The sequence below is a fragment of the Plasmodium relictum genome (genome assembly GCF_900005765.1).
Source record: "Plasmodium relictum strain SGS1 genome assembly, chromosome: 14".
Taxonomy (NCBI): Eukaryota; Apicomplexa; class Aconoidasida; order Haemosporida; family Plasmodiidae; genus Plasmodium; species Plasmodium relictum.
In genome coordinates this window covers 139,255-155,412 of record NC_041692.1, presented here as the reverse complement: position 1 = coordinate 155,412, position 16,158 = coordinate 139,255, and the positions used below count along the sequence as shown (strand labels likewise).

The 16,158-nt window shown below is 16.7% G+C and overlaps 6 protein-coding genes across 6 annotated transcripts; 3 read left to right on the top strand and 3 right to left on the bottom strand.

Moving 5' to 3' along the window:
• Positions 1-1,417: 1,417 nt before the first annotated feature.
• On the top strand, positions 1,418-3,044 carry PRELSG_1403700 (conserved Plasmodium protein, unknown function; the record flags this gene model as incomplete). The annotated part of the gene is made up of 2 exons (XM_028679079.1): positions 1,418-1,988; positions 2,227-3,044. 2 exons carry the CDS (start codon positions 1,418-1,420, stop codon positions 3,042-3,044), a joined length of 1,389 nt encoding a protein of 462 aa, XP_028534828.1.
• A 1,319-nt stretch (positions 3,045-4,363) lies between these two features.
• Positions 4,364-5,203, bottom strand: PRELSG_1403600 (conserved Plasmodium protein, unknown function; the record flags this gene model as incomplete). Its single annotated transcript, XM_028679077.1, has 1 exon — positions 4,364-5,203. One exon carries the CDS (start codon positions 5,201-5,203, stop codon positions 4,364-4,366), a length of 840 nt encoding a protein of 279 aa, XP_028534827.1.
• An 816-nt stretch (positions 5,204-6,019) lies between these two features.
• PRELSG_1403500 (conserved Plasmodium protein, unknown function) lies at positions 6,020-6,622 on the bottom strand (the record flags this gene model as incomplete). The annotated part of the gene is made up of 1 exon (XM_028679076.1): positions 6,020-6,622. One exon carries the CDS (start codon positions 6,620-6,622, stop codon positions 6,020-6,022), a length of 603 nt encoding a protein of 200 aa, XP_028534826.1.
• Positions 6,623-8,600: 1,978 nt separating this feature from the next.
• On the top strand, positions 8,601-9,740 carry PRELSG_1403400 (membrane integral peptidase, M50 family, putative; the record flags this gene model as incomplete). The annotated part of the gene is made up of 2 exons (XM_028679075.1): positions 8,601-9,385; positions 9,533-9,740. 2 exons carry the CDS (start codon positions 8,601-8,603, stop codon positions 9,738-9,740), a joined length of 993 nt encoding a protein of 330 aa, XP_028534825.1.
• Positions 9,741-10,360: 620 nt separating this feature from the next.
• On the bottom strand, positions 10,361-12,421 carry MKP1 (mitogen-activated protein kinase phosphatase 1, putative; the record flags this gene model as incomplete). Its single annotated transcript, XM_028679074.1, has 1 exon — positions 10,361-12,421. The coding sequence occupies one exon, from the start codon at positions 12,419-12,421 to the stop codon at positions 10,361-10,363; it is 2,061 nt and encodes a 686-aa protein (XP_028534824.1).
• A 533-nt stretch (positions 12,422-12,954) lies between these two features.
• On the top strand, positions 12,955-14,777 carry PRELSG_1403200 (conserved Plasmodium protein, unknown function; the record flags this gene model as incomplete). The annotated part of the gene is made up of 2 exons (XM_028679073.1): positions 12,955-14,380; positions 14,512-14,777. 2 exons carry the CDS (start codon positions 12,955-12,957, stop codon positions 14,775-14,777), a joined length of 1,692 nt encoding a protein of 563 aa, XP_028534823.1.
• Positions 14,778-16,158: the final 1,381 nt, after the last annotated feature.

Genomic DNA, 16,158 nt, shown 5'->3' with positions numbered 1-16,158 from the left:
TTAGAAAAAATAAGTCAATATTAAAAAAATATTTTAGATAATTTAGAATTTAAAATATAAAAAAAATGGAAGAAAAAAAGTAATGATAGATACTTTCGCAAATATATGCATACCTATAATGGAATATTCAATAGAAAAATTATCAAAAGTGAAAAGTTATAGTAAAAATAAAATAAAAATATGCACATATATAAATATGCATCTCATTAAATATTATGTAACATGTAAAAACAAAATAATATATTATTTCTTTAATAAATAATTTTTTTATTTATATTATTTTTAATTATAATGATTGCTACTAAGTAAAAGCAATTATTAGAAAAAGAAGTATTACTAATAGCTGTTATTAGCAAAATTAAAATAGGCAAAAAATTTACACTAGAAGATAATGAAAAAAGAGATTTAAAAAAAATAAATGTGAATTGTAAATTATGGTAATCTTAATTTTTAATAATAGATACCCTCATTTTCTCTATTTTAATGAAATTTATCCATATGCTTTATTTAATTTTTTTTATTTTTTTAATTATACTTTTCATGAATGTATATATATTTCTTTTAAATTCAATGTTTAAAATAAAAAAAAAAAAAGGGTTGATTTATTAGTTTAAGAAACAGTTCTTAAATATTCTTAAAAATCAGACACCTTAAGGGTTATTTTATATTAAAATACTTTATACAAGAACACAACTATTTTATTTTAAAACTATTTCTCTTCAAATTTTTTTAAAAATTAATAAACTCCATTTATGATATTAATATATTCCTGAATTAAATATTTTCTGTAAGTATAAAAAATGTAAATTAAAAATGAACTTTATAAAAAGATTATTTAAAGAAAAAAAAAAGAAATTTAAGAATAAAATAAATCTGTAAAATATATATGTATATATAACAACGTAAAAAATATAAAAAAAAAACAATATGAAATAAAATAAAAATTTAAAATGAATGAATAAAATAGAAATTATTTAATGAAGAATCATTAAATTCTATTTTATTTAAAATTTCAATTTTTTTTTTATTATTACACCTCATATTTATTTTATCACAAGAATTCTTTTTTATACTTTTATTTTAATAATTTTTTTTTATTTTGAAAAATAAAATAATAAAATTTTTATTCATATCATTATAAATTAAACCTTTTCCATTTTTTTTTTGTTTTATTTATTTTTTTTTTTTTTATGAATCCAATTTTCTATTTTTTAAAGTTCATAATATATAATATTATATAATATTATATAATATACATAAGTGTTTTATTAAAAAAAAAAAAAAAGAGAAAAAAGAAAATTTAACCTTTTAGTAAAAAATAATATAAAATATTTAAATATATTAAAATTAAATGTTAGCATATAGGAATTAATTAAAAGGTTGTTGCTTTATTTATATTTTTTATTTTTATAAATAAATGAGGTATTTAGAAAAAGATGAGCCTGGTAGCAGAAGAGCGGATTTCATGTTTCGAGATCATTCAATTATGAAAAGAGAATATAAGACTAATTATAAAAAAGTAATATGGCCTATTAATGTTGAAATTTATGATGTTGATGATAAAAATTTAAAAAAAGAATTATGCTTAATTGTAACAAATTTACCAGTTGACTGGAAAAAATGCGATATCATTTGGTTTTTTAGAGAATATTTTTACAAACTAGCTATTAATGAAAATGTTTTTTTTCCCTTAATTGAGCAAGTTTATTTAATTAAAAATGAATCTTCAGCAATTTTGGCTTGCCATGATGGAATATCGAAAGAAGTAATTCAGAGTTTGTCAAATTGTATCATAAAAAATGTCAAGGATAAAAAAAAAATTGTTTTCACTATTTATCCTTATTACAAAAGGTATGAAATAGAAGAAAAGGAAAAGGAAAGAGAGAATGAAAAAGAAGAGAAAGAAAAGAAAGAAAAGGAAAATTATTGTGAAGATGAAACAAATATTATAAAGAAGCTAAGAAAGCGTTCTTTAACATCCCCTAGAAGTATGAAAGAAAAAAAAAAAAAATAAGGAATATTTATTTTAGTGTAATACAAAATTAATTTAAAAAGTGATTACTTTCATGTAAAAAGAATTGTACATGATATTTTATATGAAATTAAAAATAAGATAATATATATATCTCTTTGATCGTATATATATATAATATGTAAGAACTTTGTTTTAACTTTATTTATTTATTTTTTTTTTATTTTTTTTTTTTAATATTGTTTATATGACAGAAAATGGGGTGGAATGGCCAAATAATACTGATTTAAGAAACTGTAACAATCTAGAATTAAGGAGAAAACTATGCGTTTTTGGTAGGTATAAACCGTTACATTGGGGAGTAAAAGAGTTATCCGAGTTTCTGAAATATTATTTTGAGTCATTAAAAAAAGACAATGATAATTTTGAAATCCCAGAAATATGTGATATGTGGGCTGATAAAGGAACACATTTAATAACATTTGCTTGTAAAAATGAAAAATCTAGATATAATATGTTGCTAATAAGAGCATGTTACCTAAATGAGGACGATGCAAAAAATAATTTAAAAAATTCATTAAGAGGATGGTTAGAATTTGAAAAGTGGACTCCTTTTAAAAATACAAATTCAAAGTATAAAAGTCATAAAATTGGAAGAAATGAGTATAATAAATATTCATCTATTCATGATCACACAATTGATAAAAACTATAAAAGAAATTATAGAAAACCATTATATGACGAATTATCAAGAAATAAAACTAGTTCTTTTAGAACAAATATGAATTTATCTAAATTAAGTAATGGATTGAATTATTATTTTTATAAAGAAGATAGAAATAAAAATAATTACAATAATTTAAGAAACTCTTATAAGAGAAAATCACCTACATTTTATAAAAAGTATAAAAAAAGATATTCTCGTTCTTCATCTATAAATTATTATAAAAAGAGATATAAAAAATCAAAATCTTATGATTCATATAAGAATAATGATTATTCTTGGAGTAAAAATAAATCATACAATAAGAATTTTTCAGATTCTTTTTCGAGAAAATCATACAGAAAATAATTTATAAAAAATAAAATAAAATAAAAATATTATATTATGAAGAAAAAAAATTCCAAAAATTTACTCTTCAGTATAAATAATGCAAACAACAAGGATCATCCTTATTAACAATTTTTAATAAATATAATAATAAAAAATTTAAGAATAAATACTATTTACATTAATTAGAACAAATATTTCAATTTACCTTTACCTAAAATAAATAATAAAAATGACTAAATAAATAATATTCAAAATAAGTTATTTTAATGTTAAAAATAGTTATGAATATAAATACCAAGATAAAGAAAATATTAAGAATTAAAATATTATATATTAATAAATATTTATTTACTATATTGATAAAATATTTTTTTAAGGAAGATAAAGATATTCTAAAAAAAGGATAATGTATTTTTTTTTTTTTTTTTCTTCAAATTAAAAGAAGGTTGCTAAAAATTATGTGATTTTTAATTTTTTTTCTTTCATTCATGAATATTCAATTTTTAAATTTATCATATTGCATAATGTTCATACAAAGAAGTATAATAATTGAATAAATCAGTTACTTTAGCTGCATGAAATATGAATATGTCTATATAGTTATTCATTTTAATATGTAAAAAATCAATATTATGAAATATAACGATTCGGCAAATACTGAACTAAAGCTTATCTAAATAATATATGGTAAAATATTTAATTAAAGAAGAATTTAACATACTTTAAAATATTCATATAAATCAAGAACTATCTCTAATTTTTAATTTACTTTAATAATACAAATAATAAAAATATTATATTCCTCATAAGCAATTATATTAAATATATAGGTGTAAAATTAAAAAAAAAAATCAAATTTTTTTCATTTTTTTTTTTCTAATTAATAAATAGGGAAATAAATGTATTTACTAATTTATATATAGAATTATAAACAAATTTTTTTCTTTTTTAAATGATTAAAATAATATTTCTAGATAATATATGTACAAAAATAATTTCTTATATAAAAACATAAAATTTTAAAACTTCATTAATACATAGAAACAATAAAAAAAAAAAAAAAATGTTTTTTTAATGAAAAACAGTTAATATTTTTTTAACAATTCTTTTTTTCTTTGTAAAATAAAATATAAAAAAGTTAATATTTTTGTTTTTTTAATTTTTTGTCATATTTTAATTATAGTTCTAATCTTTGAAAAATATATATGTATATTAAAATAAGCATAACATTGTAAAATCTTTAACAATATTTATTTTTTTTTGTTTAGATTTCCTTTTTTTTATGAAATATATATATACTGTAATTTTTTTTAAAAAAATTGAATTTTATAATTAGATCATGATAAAAATTTTTCAAATTCTAGAAATTCTTGTGTATTTAATTCTAACTCTAATTTTGTTTCATTACTTTTTTTTTGATATATGCTATTCTTAATTGTTTGTATATTACTATTAACGTTAAAATTATTATGTAATAATAAATTTTTTATTTTTTGTTTTTCTATTATTTTAGTTATTAAATTTAAACATAGTACAGAATTAGAATTTTCATTAATTTTTTCCCTTTTTATCTGATAATTATTTATTTCTTCATTTATGTAATTTTTTATGCTATATAAATTAGAAATTAATTTGTTATCTAAAGATATAATATTTTGACACAAAGAAAAAGTGTTATTATTTATTTTTTTAATTTCATTTATTAGCACTTCAATTTTATCTTTTTTTTTTTTAAGAAATGATTCCAAGTAACTATTATGTTCTTTTTTTTTTATAAGAAAATCATTTAAAATTAAGAATGTCTTATTACTTTTTAAATCATAAAATGCATTTTTTTTAATTATATTATTTATCTCTTCTATTCTTTTTGTATTTTCTTTTATTTCCAATTTTTTAATTTTCAATTCTTCAAAATAGGAATCTATCTTAAAACTAGTATCCTCTATACTTTTAGACACTTTAATATTTTCGTCTTTTAAATTATTTACTTTCAATTCTGTTAATATATTTGCTTCTTTTTTTTTTAATAAAATATCTTGTTGCCTTATAAGCTTTTCATAAATTATATTAGACTCATTTTTTATTTCCTCTATTTCTTTTTCTAAATTCTTTATTTTTTTTTCTTGAACAACTATATTATTTTCTATATTTTTAATTTGTTTTTCTATGTAACTCATTTTAAAAGTATTATAAAAAAAGTATGCATATATATGTTTTTCTTACACATATTTTTGCTCTTGTGTGTGTTATTGTCATTTATAACATTTTCATGTAAAAGTATATATAATATATTTTTAAAATAAATTAAAAGTTTCCTTTTCTTTTATATATCTCAATTAAAAGATTTTTCAAATATACTATTTTTTTGTGCAACTTAAGAAAAAAAAAAAAAAATAAATACATATATACAAATTTTATCCAAAAAAAAAAAATTAAAAAAATAATAGGGAAGTTTAGACAAAATAAGTATATAATAAAATAATATATCAGGAATAATTTTTTTTTATTATAGAGCTATTTATGTAAATAATAACTAAAAAAATGAAAATACAAAAATTTTCTTATACTAATTTGATATGCATATATTTTTAGAGATTCTTTATTCTAAGAAATACAATTACATATTAATATATTTGATGATTACATAATGAAACAGGAAACATTTTAAATATTCTTAAGGTTATTATTTTTCTATATATTTTAAAAATATATACTTTTTACATAAAAAAAAAAAAAAAATTATTTAATTTTCAAATAAAATAAAACATTAATAGTTTTGTTTACAAATTTTTTTTTATATTTAGTATTTTGCTCATAAAAAAAAAAAAAAAAAAAAAACAAATTTTATGCAACTTCACAAACAACAATAATAATAAATGAAAAAAAAAAAATGTATGATTAGAAATATACATTTTTTTATATTTGGAAATTAGGAAATGCATATAAATACAAAAGGAAAAAAAAGAATACAAACTATTGTAATTATTAAATAATTAACTACTATCTGCGTTTTTAAAAATATCTATTTCTTTTTCTTCTAGAAAGGAATGCATAGAATATTCACTAGTTGTTAAAGATCTTTCATGATTTAATGAGATAATTTCTTCTTTAAGCATTTCATCATTAATATTTATGTTACTTTCATTAATTATATCATTTTCACTAGAAGTATTTTCGTTAATTATATTAATATCTAAATTCTCTTTCTCATTTTGGTAATTTTGTTCTATTTCATTAGTATAATCGTGACATGTTTGTCCATTTGTATCAATTAAATCACATTGGCATTTTTTGTCAACTTTTGATTTACTATTTTCTAATGGTCCTTCAAAAATACTGTACTTTTTATAAAAAGTTAAAAGAGGAGCAAAAAATGTCATAACACTTGTTAAGACGGGAGTTGAAGAGACTGCACTTTGTGATGCTACTGCTGCAGGTAGTACTGTGTTTGGCAAAGCTGCTGACAAAGGAGCAGTTGAAGAAGTAACAACGGGAGTAACAGCAGGAGAAAAGGTAAAAGGAATACAACCACAACATGTCCCTGAACTAATAGATCCAGTTAAAGCAGCAACAAAAGAAGTTAAATGATGTGGCATTTTAAAAAAAAAAAAAATATATATAATATATATATAAGAAAAATGGAGAAAAATAAAATTATATGTATATTTAATTAAAATTATGTAAAAATGTTTTTTAATAAGAAATAATACATAAATATAGCATATAATTTTATTATGTTATTTTATTTTATACATATTTCAAAATTATGATACTTTAAAAAAAAAAAAAAAAAAAACTAGCATTAGCCAAATTCAATTATATAAAATTTTATAAATAAAAAAAGGTGAGATAAGAAAAAAAAAAGTAAAATAATAATTACACTTTTAAAATTTTTTTTTTTTTAATCATTAAGCACACAACTATTTAAATTATTATTTTAGTATAAAAATAAGTAACAAACTAAAAAAAAGATAAATATGTTCTTTTTCAACTTTTTAATATTTAAATATAATAGATTTTTTTTTTTTTTTTTATTAATTAAAAAAAAAAGAACTAATCAGAGAAACATTAAGTATTACAATTCAAGGAAAGTTCTTATTTAATAATATACATGCAAATACAAGCCTTTATAAAAAATTAATTAGGTTAGAAAAGCAAAATTTTATAACAAAATAGAATAAACAAAATTTATATGAATTATAAAATTGCCTTAACAAATATTTATATTATTAAGAACAGTAAATACCTTGTAAAAATATAGAAGAATACATGAAATAGTAACAAAAAGAAAAAGTCTTAAGGAAAAATAACTTAGAAGATACTGTATGTTCATATTTATCAAAAAAAAGAAAAAAATCTTTTAAATTTATAGAGTGTATTACAATAAAAAGTAATCTAAAAATGAATTAAAATAACAAAAATTATTGAATCTATATTGGTATTATTTTAGAATAAACATTATCAACATAAAAAGATTTTTTCTGCTATTTATATACAAAAATTGTTCATATATAATTAATATTAACAAAAAACAGAAAAAAAAAATTTTAAATAATTTTTAATTTTTTAAGAAAAATATAAAAATAAAATTTTTTTATATATATAGAATATGCACCAAAAAAAACAAAAGAGAAGAATTTACAAAAATTGATAATATTTCAAAATAGTTTTTAATTACTGAAATAAGAAACAGAAAAAAAAAGGAAAATTCAAAAATATAAAATCTTTATTCAAATTATTTTTGTTGTATTACTAATGTTTTTATATATTTACGTATTTTTTTTTCTTTTAATTGGAAAACTACATTATTTTAATTTGTGTGCCTTTTAATATGTTCTTATTAAATCTATATCTTCTTTAGAAATAAATATTTTTACGTGCTTGTTTTCTTTTTTAAAAATATTCAGGAAAACTTTCATATTACTTTTAAATATATTATCTTTAATACAAATTATATGTTTCTTATAGGGTTTTTTATTTATTGTTTTTTTAGCATTTACTTTTTTTTCATATATATTTTATTTATTATTTGAATGTGCATTACTGCTTCCCCATATTTATTTTTTTTTAAATATCTTATGATTTCTATGATAATTTAATTTTTAATATTTTTTTTTTCTTGAATTAACATTTACAATTTTCTTTAAATGATAAATAAAAGTATATAAAAAAAAAAATTTATGTTTAAAATTTAAAATTAACAAAATAAAAATATTTTTTTAAATTAAAGGAAAAAATTAAAATAAAAAAAAAAAAAACAAAAAAAAAGAAGAAACGGGTTCTTATTTTAATTAAATGACTTTAAGAGAAATAAATAAAATAAATTTTAGGAAGAATAAAATAATGGCAAAGCAAGAACCTTTATTATTATGAAAATATATATTGTAAAATCATTAAATAAATTGATAGGAATTAGGAAAAGTATTTTGCTAAATATATTAATTTGATATAGAAATAAGAGTTATACAAAAGGGGAAAAAAATAAAATTATATAAATAAATATACTTTAATAAAAATAATGATTAATAAGGTTTTATGAATATGAAGTAATATAAATAACAAAAAATAAATAAAATGGAATCACAAAATAAAATGTTATTTTATAGGAACACATTAATGCCAAATAGAAAATTATCAAACAATTTTTTATCATTATATAAAGATAGAAATTATATACTTAGGAAATATCAGAACTGTATATCATATATTTTGTCATTATTTCCATTATTAATAATTAGTGTAATTCATATTTTGATTAGAATAAATGATTATACTATTGGTACTTTATTTTTAATAATATCATATTTATTTTCTTTTTCCTTCTTTATATTATATTATTATAATTCTTATTTTATTTTTGTTATATTTGTTTATTTTTCTTTTGTAATATCATTATGTTTGCACGAATTTGCTCATGCTTATGCTGCTTATAAGTGTGGTGATATAACTATGATTTATAAAGGTTATTTATACTTGGATATTTTGAATTATTTAGATATCTTTCATGCTTTAATAATTCCATCAATAACATTATTTATAACAGGATTTGCATTACCTGGAAATTTGTATTGGCTACAGTTACATTTTATAAAAAATAGATTTCATTTATCACTTATATTTTTATCAGGACCTTTATTAGATATTATTTTTATTATATATATCGTTTTTTTTTATAAATTGTTTACTTATTTTAAAAATAAAAAAAATGTAAATGCGCAGCCTCACTCTATATTGTTTATATCTTTAGCTACTTCTGCTTCTTTTCTAGTTGACTCTTTTTTATTAAATATGTTTCCTATAATTGGATTCGATGGGTGGGGAGTAATTGAACCATATCTACCTTATTGTATAAATAGCATGTAAATAAAAAAAAAATATTATATATACATTTTTATATTTAAATTATTAATAAAGATTAAAAAAAAAGTATACAATAAAAAAAACATATTAATTATATCACAGTGAAAATATTTATATTCATATATATTTTTTTCTTATTTTTTTAGAATAAATGAAGAAATTGTATATACCTATTTGTCATATATATGCCCTCTCCTTGTTTTTATATATTTTAATTTCATTGAACCTAAGTACCTTTTTTTTACAAGAGTTGTCAATTTTATATTAGAAAAAATTTTAGGAATTAAAATATCACATGTTACTAAGGGAGTTAATAATTTCCCGACTTTATATTCTTATATTAGAAAAATATAATTTTATCCAAATTTTAAATAAAATATATATATATATATATTTTCCTTAATATAGTTTGTATTTTCTACACACATACACATAATAATACCTATTTTTTTTTTATTGCTAAAAAAAGTTTCCTTAAAAACAACGTATAAACTATTGTTAATGCTTTAATATAAAAATAAATATATGAAAAAATTCAATAAATTAATGAAAATGAAATATTTATTCAATATGAATTTTATGTTTATTATATTTTTATATTATCTATATAATGAAATTTTAATTGTAACTATTATCCTAATATATTTACAATGATTCATAGTTAAATAATATTTATATTATTATTTTGTCAATGAATATATATATATATATATATTAATATTATATTATATTATATTATTTTACTTAATTTCATATAAAATATTTATGAAAAATAATAAGTTCTTTTTAAAATTTTTTATATATTTGTAATGTATAAAATTTCTTAGCTTATTTCAAAAAAAAAAAAAAATTTATATATATATATTTAAAAGATAAGAAAATAAAAATTATAATAAATATTAGGAAAATATTTCTTAATATATTTATTATGAATAATAAAATATTTGTGAAAAATTATTGTAAGTTGTTCTTTCTTAATTCAAATAATTATTAATTATTATAAATGGTCTTAGTATATCTGAAAAATATACAGGCAAATAATCGTATGAACATATTTGTGCTTTATAATTCTTATTTTGAAAAATATTAATATCAATTTTAAATATAGAATAATAATAATCTGCAAATTTATCAATTTTTTCTAATAAATAACAAATTTTATCCATATATGAAAATTTAAAATTTATTATAGTTGGATAAACATAAAAATAAAAAAGGGAAACTAAAAGATACTTCAAAGATAAAAACATCATATATATCTTTTTATCAATTTTTTTATTTTTTAAATTTTCTTCTTTTATTTTTAAAGTAATTTCAAATTCTTCTCTAATAAAATTGTTACAATTATTATTTATAATAAAATCAATACAAACAATAATATTATTATATATTAAAAAAAATAGATTATATTCAAGATTTTTATTTTCTTCTTCTAAATCAGTTTCTTTTAACATATTCATATCAATTTTATCAAAAAATAATGCTTTACATAAATTTATAACTATTAGTGAAAAGTAAGGCATTTTAAATGGATTTTCTATCTTATCATCATTTATAATATCTATAATGATTTCTAAAAAGTTATTGATTTCTTCAAAATTAATTTTTTTACTGTTATATATATGAAATAATATAGATGACATTGAAAATTCATAAGAAATATTTTCTTTTTTTGCAATTTTTTCTTTTATTATATTAATGTCTAATATATCTTTTTTACTTATAGAAAGGATATATTCCTTTGAATTTTCTAGAATTATAAATGATCTATTTATTTCATACTTTTTTATTAAATTTCTAAAATGATCACTTTTAATGATATTTAATAAGGATTCATTTTCATTATTCATATTTGATTTTCTGTTACTTTTTTTGTTTTGTAATTTATGTTTAGACAAATAGAACTCTAAATTAAAATTGCTTTTTATTAGGGATTGATAAAAATTTTCTAAAAAGGTAAGTGTTTGAGAATTAATACTTAAATTATTACATATCTTTAATATATATGCAATTATGAAGTTAACATTATACTTTTTTTTAAAAATTAGATAGCACATACATATTATTAAACTTATACTATTTATTTTTTCACTTGTTTGATCTTTAATACCTTGATTGCATATTATTAAGATATTTTCTTTTTTTATTTTTACCTTTACGTTATCAAATTCATTATTTTTATGAAATACTTTACTTTTCAATTCTAAATTTTTATTGTCACATACACTAATTTCATTACTATTTTTTGTTTCATTTATAATTTCGTTAGTTAATTCACTTTTTATATTATTAACCATACTGTATATAACATCATATATCATACGTGTATCTAAAAAATTGTAATAATTTATTGATTCATTTTTTAAAAAATTCCTATTTTCTAATTTCTTTTTTAAAACATCATATCTATAATAAATTAATTCATCATCATCTTTTATCACAAAACCACTTGAAGTAAAATCATATACATGTTTTATTTTTAAAAATTTATTCACGAAGGGATTATTAATATGAATGAAATTTCCTAAATAAATATAATCGCAAATTTTAATTGGATAATTAATGTAGGGAACACATTTTTGTGAAAACTCTTTTTCATTTTTATTATTTAAGCATAAAAAAAAATATTCTTTTTCAAAATTCTTATAACCACCTTTTAAAAAATAGAAATCTGCTTTAACATTAAAAAAATAATCACTTAATAGATAATTATAATCATCTAAACTTTTTATTTCTTCATCATCATAAAAAATAATTTTTATTTTTTCCCTTGATTTTATTTCATTCTTTATTTCATTAATCTTGTTTACATTTTTTATGCTTACAGAATTTTTTATATGATTTTCCTTAAATAAGTCATCAGACCTTATATCAATTATAAATAAACTTTTATTTACTCCTTCATCTAGTAGCAATTGAATATAATTATACATATAAAAAGAGTTTATTATCTTAAATTGTAATAATCTTTTATTTTTTTCTTCATTTTTTACTTCTTTTTTTAAAGTTTCAAAATCTATACTTTTGTATATCATGGTTTAAAGATATAACTTAAAAAAAAAACTAAAAAAAAAAAATTTTTAATTCTTCAAGTAAAAAAGAAATTATCTTAATAAAAAAACATATATGTATATATATATATATTTATAAAATATTTATTAAATAGAAAAAAGAAAAAAAAAAATTTGTAATATATTTTTTGTTATATATATATATATATATACATTTTCAATTATTTTATTCATTTCAGAAAAAATTTCAAATATGAAATTTATGATTCATAACTTAAAAGTTGATTTAATAATATACTTATATTTTTGACGTAACTTCTTTTTTTTTTACTATGTATAAAAATAAATACAAAAATATTCTATCCATAATGAATTTTCTTACATAAAAATAAATATGAAACATATTAAAACCTTTTAACAAAAAAGAAAATAAAAATTATTCCAAAAGATTTTTTTTTTTAATTAAATTGAAATGACTTTTTTCGATAATTTGTTTTTTTTAATAATTTTAAAAATAAAATAATTTTGTTTCTTCTATATATTATAATGAGATGAAAATGGTTAAAAACATTTTTATTGAAAATAGAAATGAAAAAAAAGATTATGAGAATTTCATATATAATGATAGATGTTCTCTTGTTTTAATAATTAATGAAAAAAATAAAGAAGGAAAAAAGGAATTTGGTAAAAATAAGACAGCAATAAATGATGTAAGTGTGATGAATAGAAATAATAAGTTGAATAAAAACAACGATGAATTGAAAAAAAAATTTGAAGAAGTAAATAAAAATAATGATGAAATACATAAAATTAATATTGAATCAAACCAAAATAATGATGAATTAAATAATAACTATGCTAATTTAAATGAAAATAGTGATGAATTGCATCAAAATAATTATAGATTAAATAAAAATAAGGCTGATATAGACAAAAGAGATGAAATATTATTTAAAGGAGATATAAAATTGCATGTAGGTTTTGATTATTCTACTTTTGAAATGGATACGCGATATAAAGTTATTAAGTTCATTAATAAAGGTAGTCATTTTTTATATTGGAATAATGATGTGTTATATAGTGATAATAGTAAAGTAACAAAAGAATTTAAAATGAATGAAATGAAAAAAAATAATTGTGAAGAAATAAGAAATAGCAGATTTATTTATTTTGATGATGAAAAAAAACTATTAGTATTGAAATATGATATTAAGAATAACAATTTTACGTACATAAGAGAGGATGATAATATTTATAAATATTTTTACAATTTACATAAAAGGGATTTTTTGGTTGATAATATTATAAGGGAAGAAAAAAACTCCATTTTAATTTATCCTTATACATATACAAAAATATGGAAAAGTTTAACAAATTATATAAATGATGAAATAATAAATAAAATTGAGCCAGTAAATAAAACATTTTGTTCTTCCTTTTTAAAAGATGATGAAGACAAAAATAATAAAGAAAAAGAAGAAGAAATAAATTTATATTGTCAACCGTATATGTTTTATTCTGTAATACCTAAATATCCATCACATACAACGTATCATAAGAAAAAACAGAATAAAGAAAACTATAATAATAAAGAAGAGAAAAAAGAAGACAATATAGAAGAGGATAATATAAAGAAAGAAGAAGATAATTTAAAGTGTGTAGACATAAATAAAAGCTTTTTTGAATATGTATCTATTGAGAATGAAAATATGAAGTATATTCCTTCTGATTTAACTAGGTTAAATTTGGAAAAAATTTGGATATTGAAAGAAATAGTTGAACAAGAATATACATATATATGTTATAATAATGAAAAAGTAGAAGGTTTCACTAAATTTGAAAATAAATTTTTTTATATATTAGGAGAATTTCAATTCTCCTTCGTTTTATTCCATATAGGATTTAATTATCAATCATTTTTGCAATGGAAAAAACTCTTTGAACTATTTTGTAATTCTCAACAATTAATAATAGAATTTAAAGGTGAATACAAAAGAAAAAGTAGTTATATAAATCATTAAAAAATATACTTGAAAAAAAAAAAAAAAAAAGCTTAAATAGTAATATTGTATATTAAAAATAAATGTGCATATAATATATATTTTTTTTTTTAGATTTTTATGAAGAGGTTTTAAAAGTTATTTCTGTACATTTAAGTTATTTAAGTGATGATTTCTTCGATAATACAGAAAACAGCTTTATTTTATTTGGAATATACAATTTGTATGAAATAATTAATAATTTAGAAAATGTTGAAGAAAACATATCAGAATTATTAAATACTATTGACACAACTATTTATAATAAAATAGGATTACATCTACCTGATTTATCTTTTGTATACGAAGAATTTCAACCAACGTATGTAGAAGAAGATTGAATAAATAAACAATACAGTTAGCAAATATTGGAAGAAAAAAAAAAAAAAAAATATAATTAATAATGCATTGTAAGACGATTCAAAAAAATTTAATAAAATAAAAATAATTATAGTTTCATTTTTTTTTTTTTTTTAAATTCATTTAATAAAAATATTTTACATTTGAAGAATAAAAAAAAAAAAAGAAAAATGAAAAAAACATAAAAAACAATAAATAAATAATCAAATATTATATATATAAAAATTGTATCCAATTAAAAAATGTGAGAAGAATAAAAAAAAAAATTAATAATCTAAAATTTATTATTTTTAAATATTTATTTATATAAATTATTATATGTATATATATTTTTGTATTTTTTTTGGTCTCTATTTTTATTTTATAATATTTGAATCATTTATATATTTATTTAATTTCTCCATTGTTTTATGATTCATTAAAAGTGTTCTAAAAATTTTTTGATAATCTTCTTTATGTTCTATTTGATTATTTATTGAAGAACAATTTATTGTGCTAATAAATTTTTTTATTTCATTATCTTTATTATCACATTTTAATTCTCTACATAATTCTTTATACAAATAAATATTTTTTTCAATGTCTTCCTTACTTATTTTATTCTGGAAAAAAGAAAAAAAGAAAGCTCATTTATTGTTTTAAATATTAATTTCTTTATGACTTTTTTTTTTTTTTTTTTAAATTATATACTTGAATACTATTTGTTTCAGTAAACATCATGAATAAAAATATGAAAATTTTATTAATTAAAAATAAAATAAAAAATTGTTGCTTTATACACTTTTGTTAATTATTATAAATTACAGAAAAAAAAAAAGTTACATCTATTAATACTAATTTCTATACATTGAATACAAAATAAAAAAAAAGTGAAATATATAAGTTAAAGGCTTTTTATTAAATTTATTAATAAACATTTATTTTAAATGAAACAAAAAAAAATTTTTTAATTTATTCTTTTTTTCCATTTTTTTGTTTTATCTTTTTCCTTTTTCCTTTTTTCTCTTGATTATTTTAAATATATATATTTTCTTAATGTGTTATTTTTTAAAAAAAAAGATGAAATTTTAATTTTTAATATAATTTTTTAATACAATTTTTGAAGTACAACTTATTTGAATTTAAATGCTTGTTTAATTTTTTGAATTAATACTATTCTATTTTTGTATATATATATATATATATATATATATATATATATCTTTTTCTGTTTTTTTTTTTTTTTTTTCTAATAATATTTTAAATAAAAAAAAAAAAATAATATATCAGATTTTTTTTTTTTTTTAATCTGTTTAAAAAAAAGAATAAAATAATTTAATTAAAATTAATATAATTAAATTTATACAAGATCTTTATAAAGCA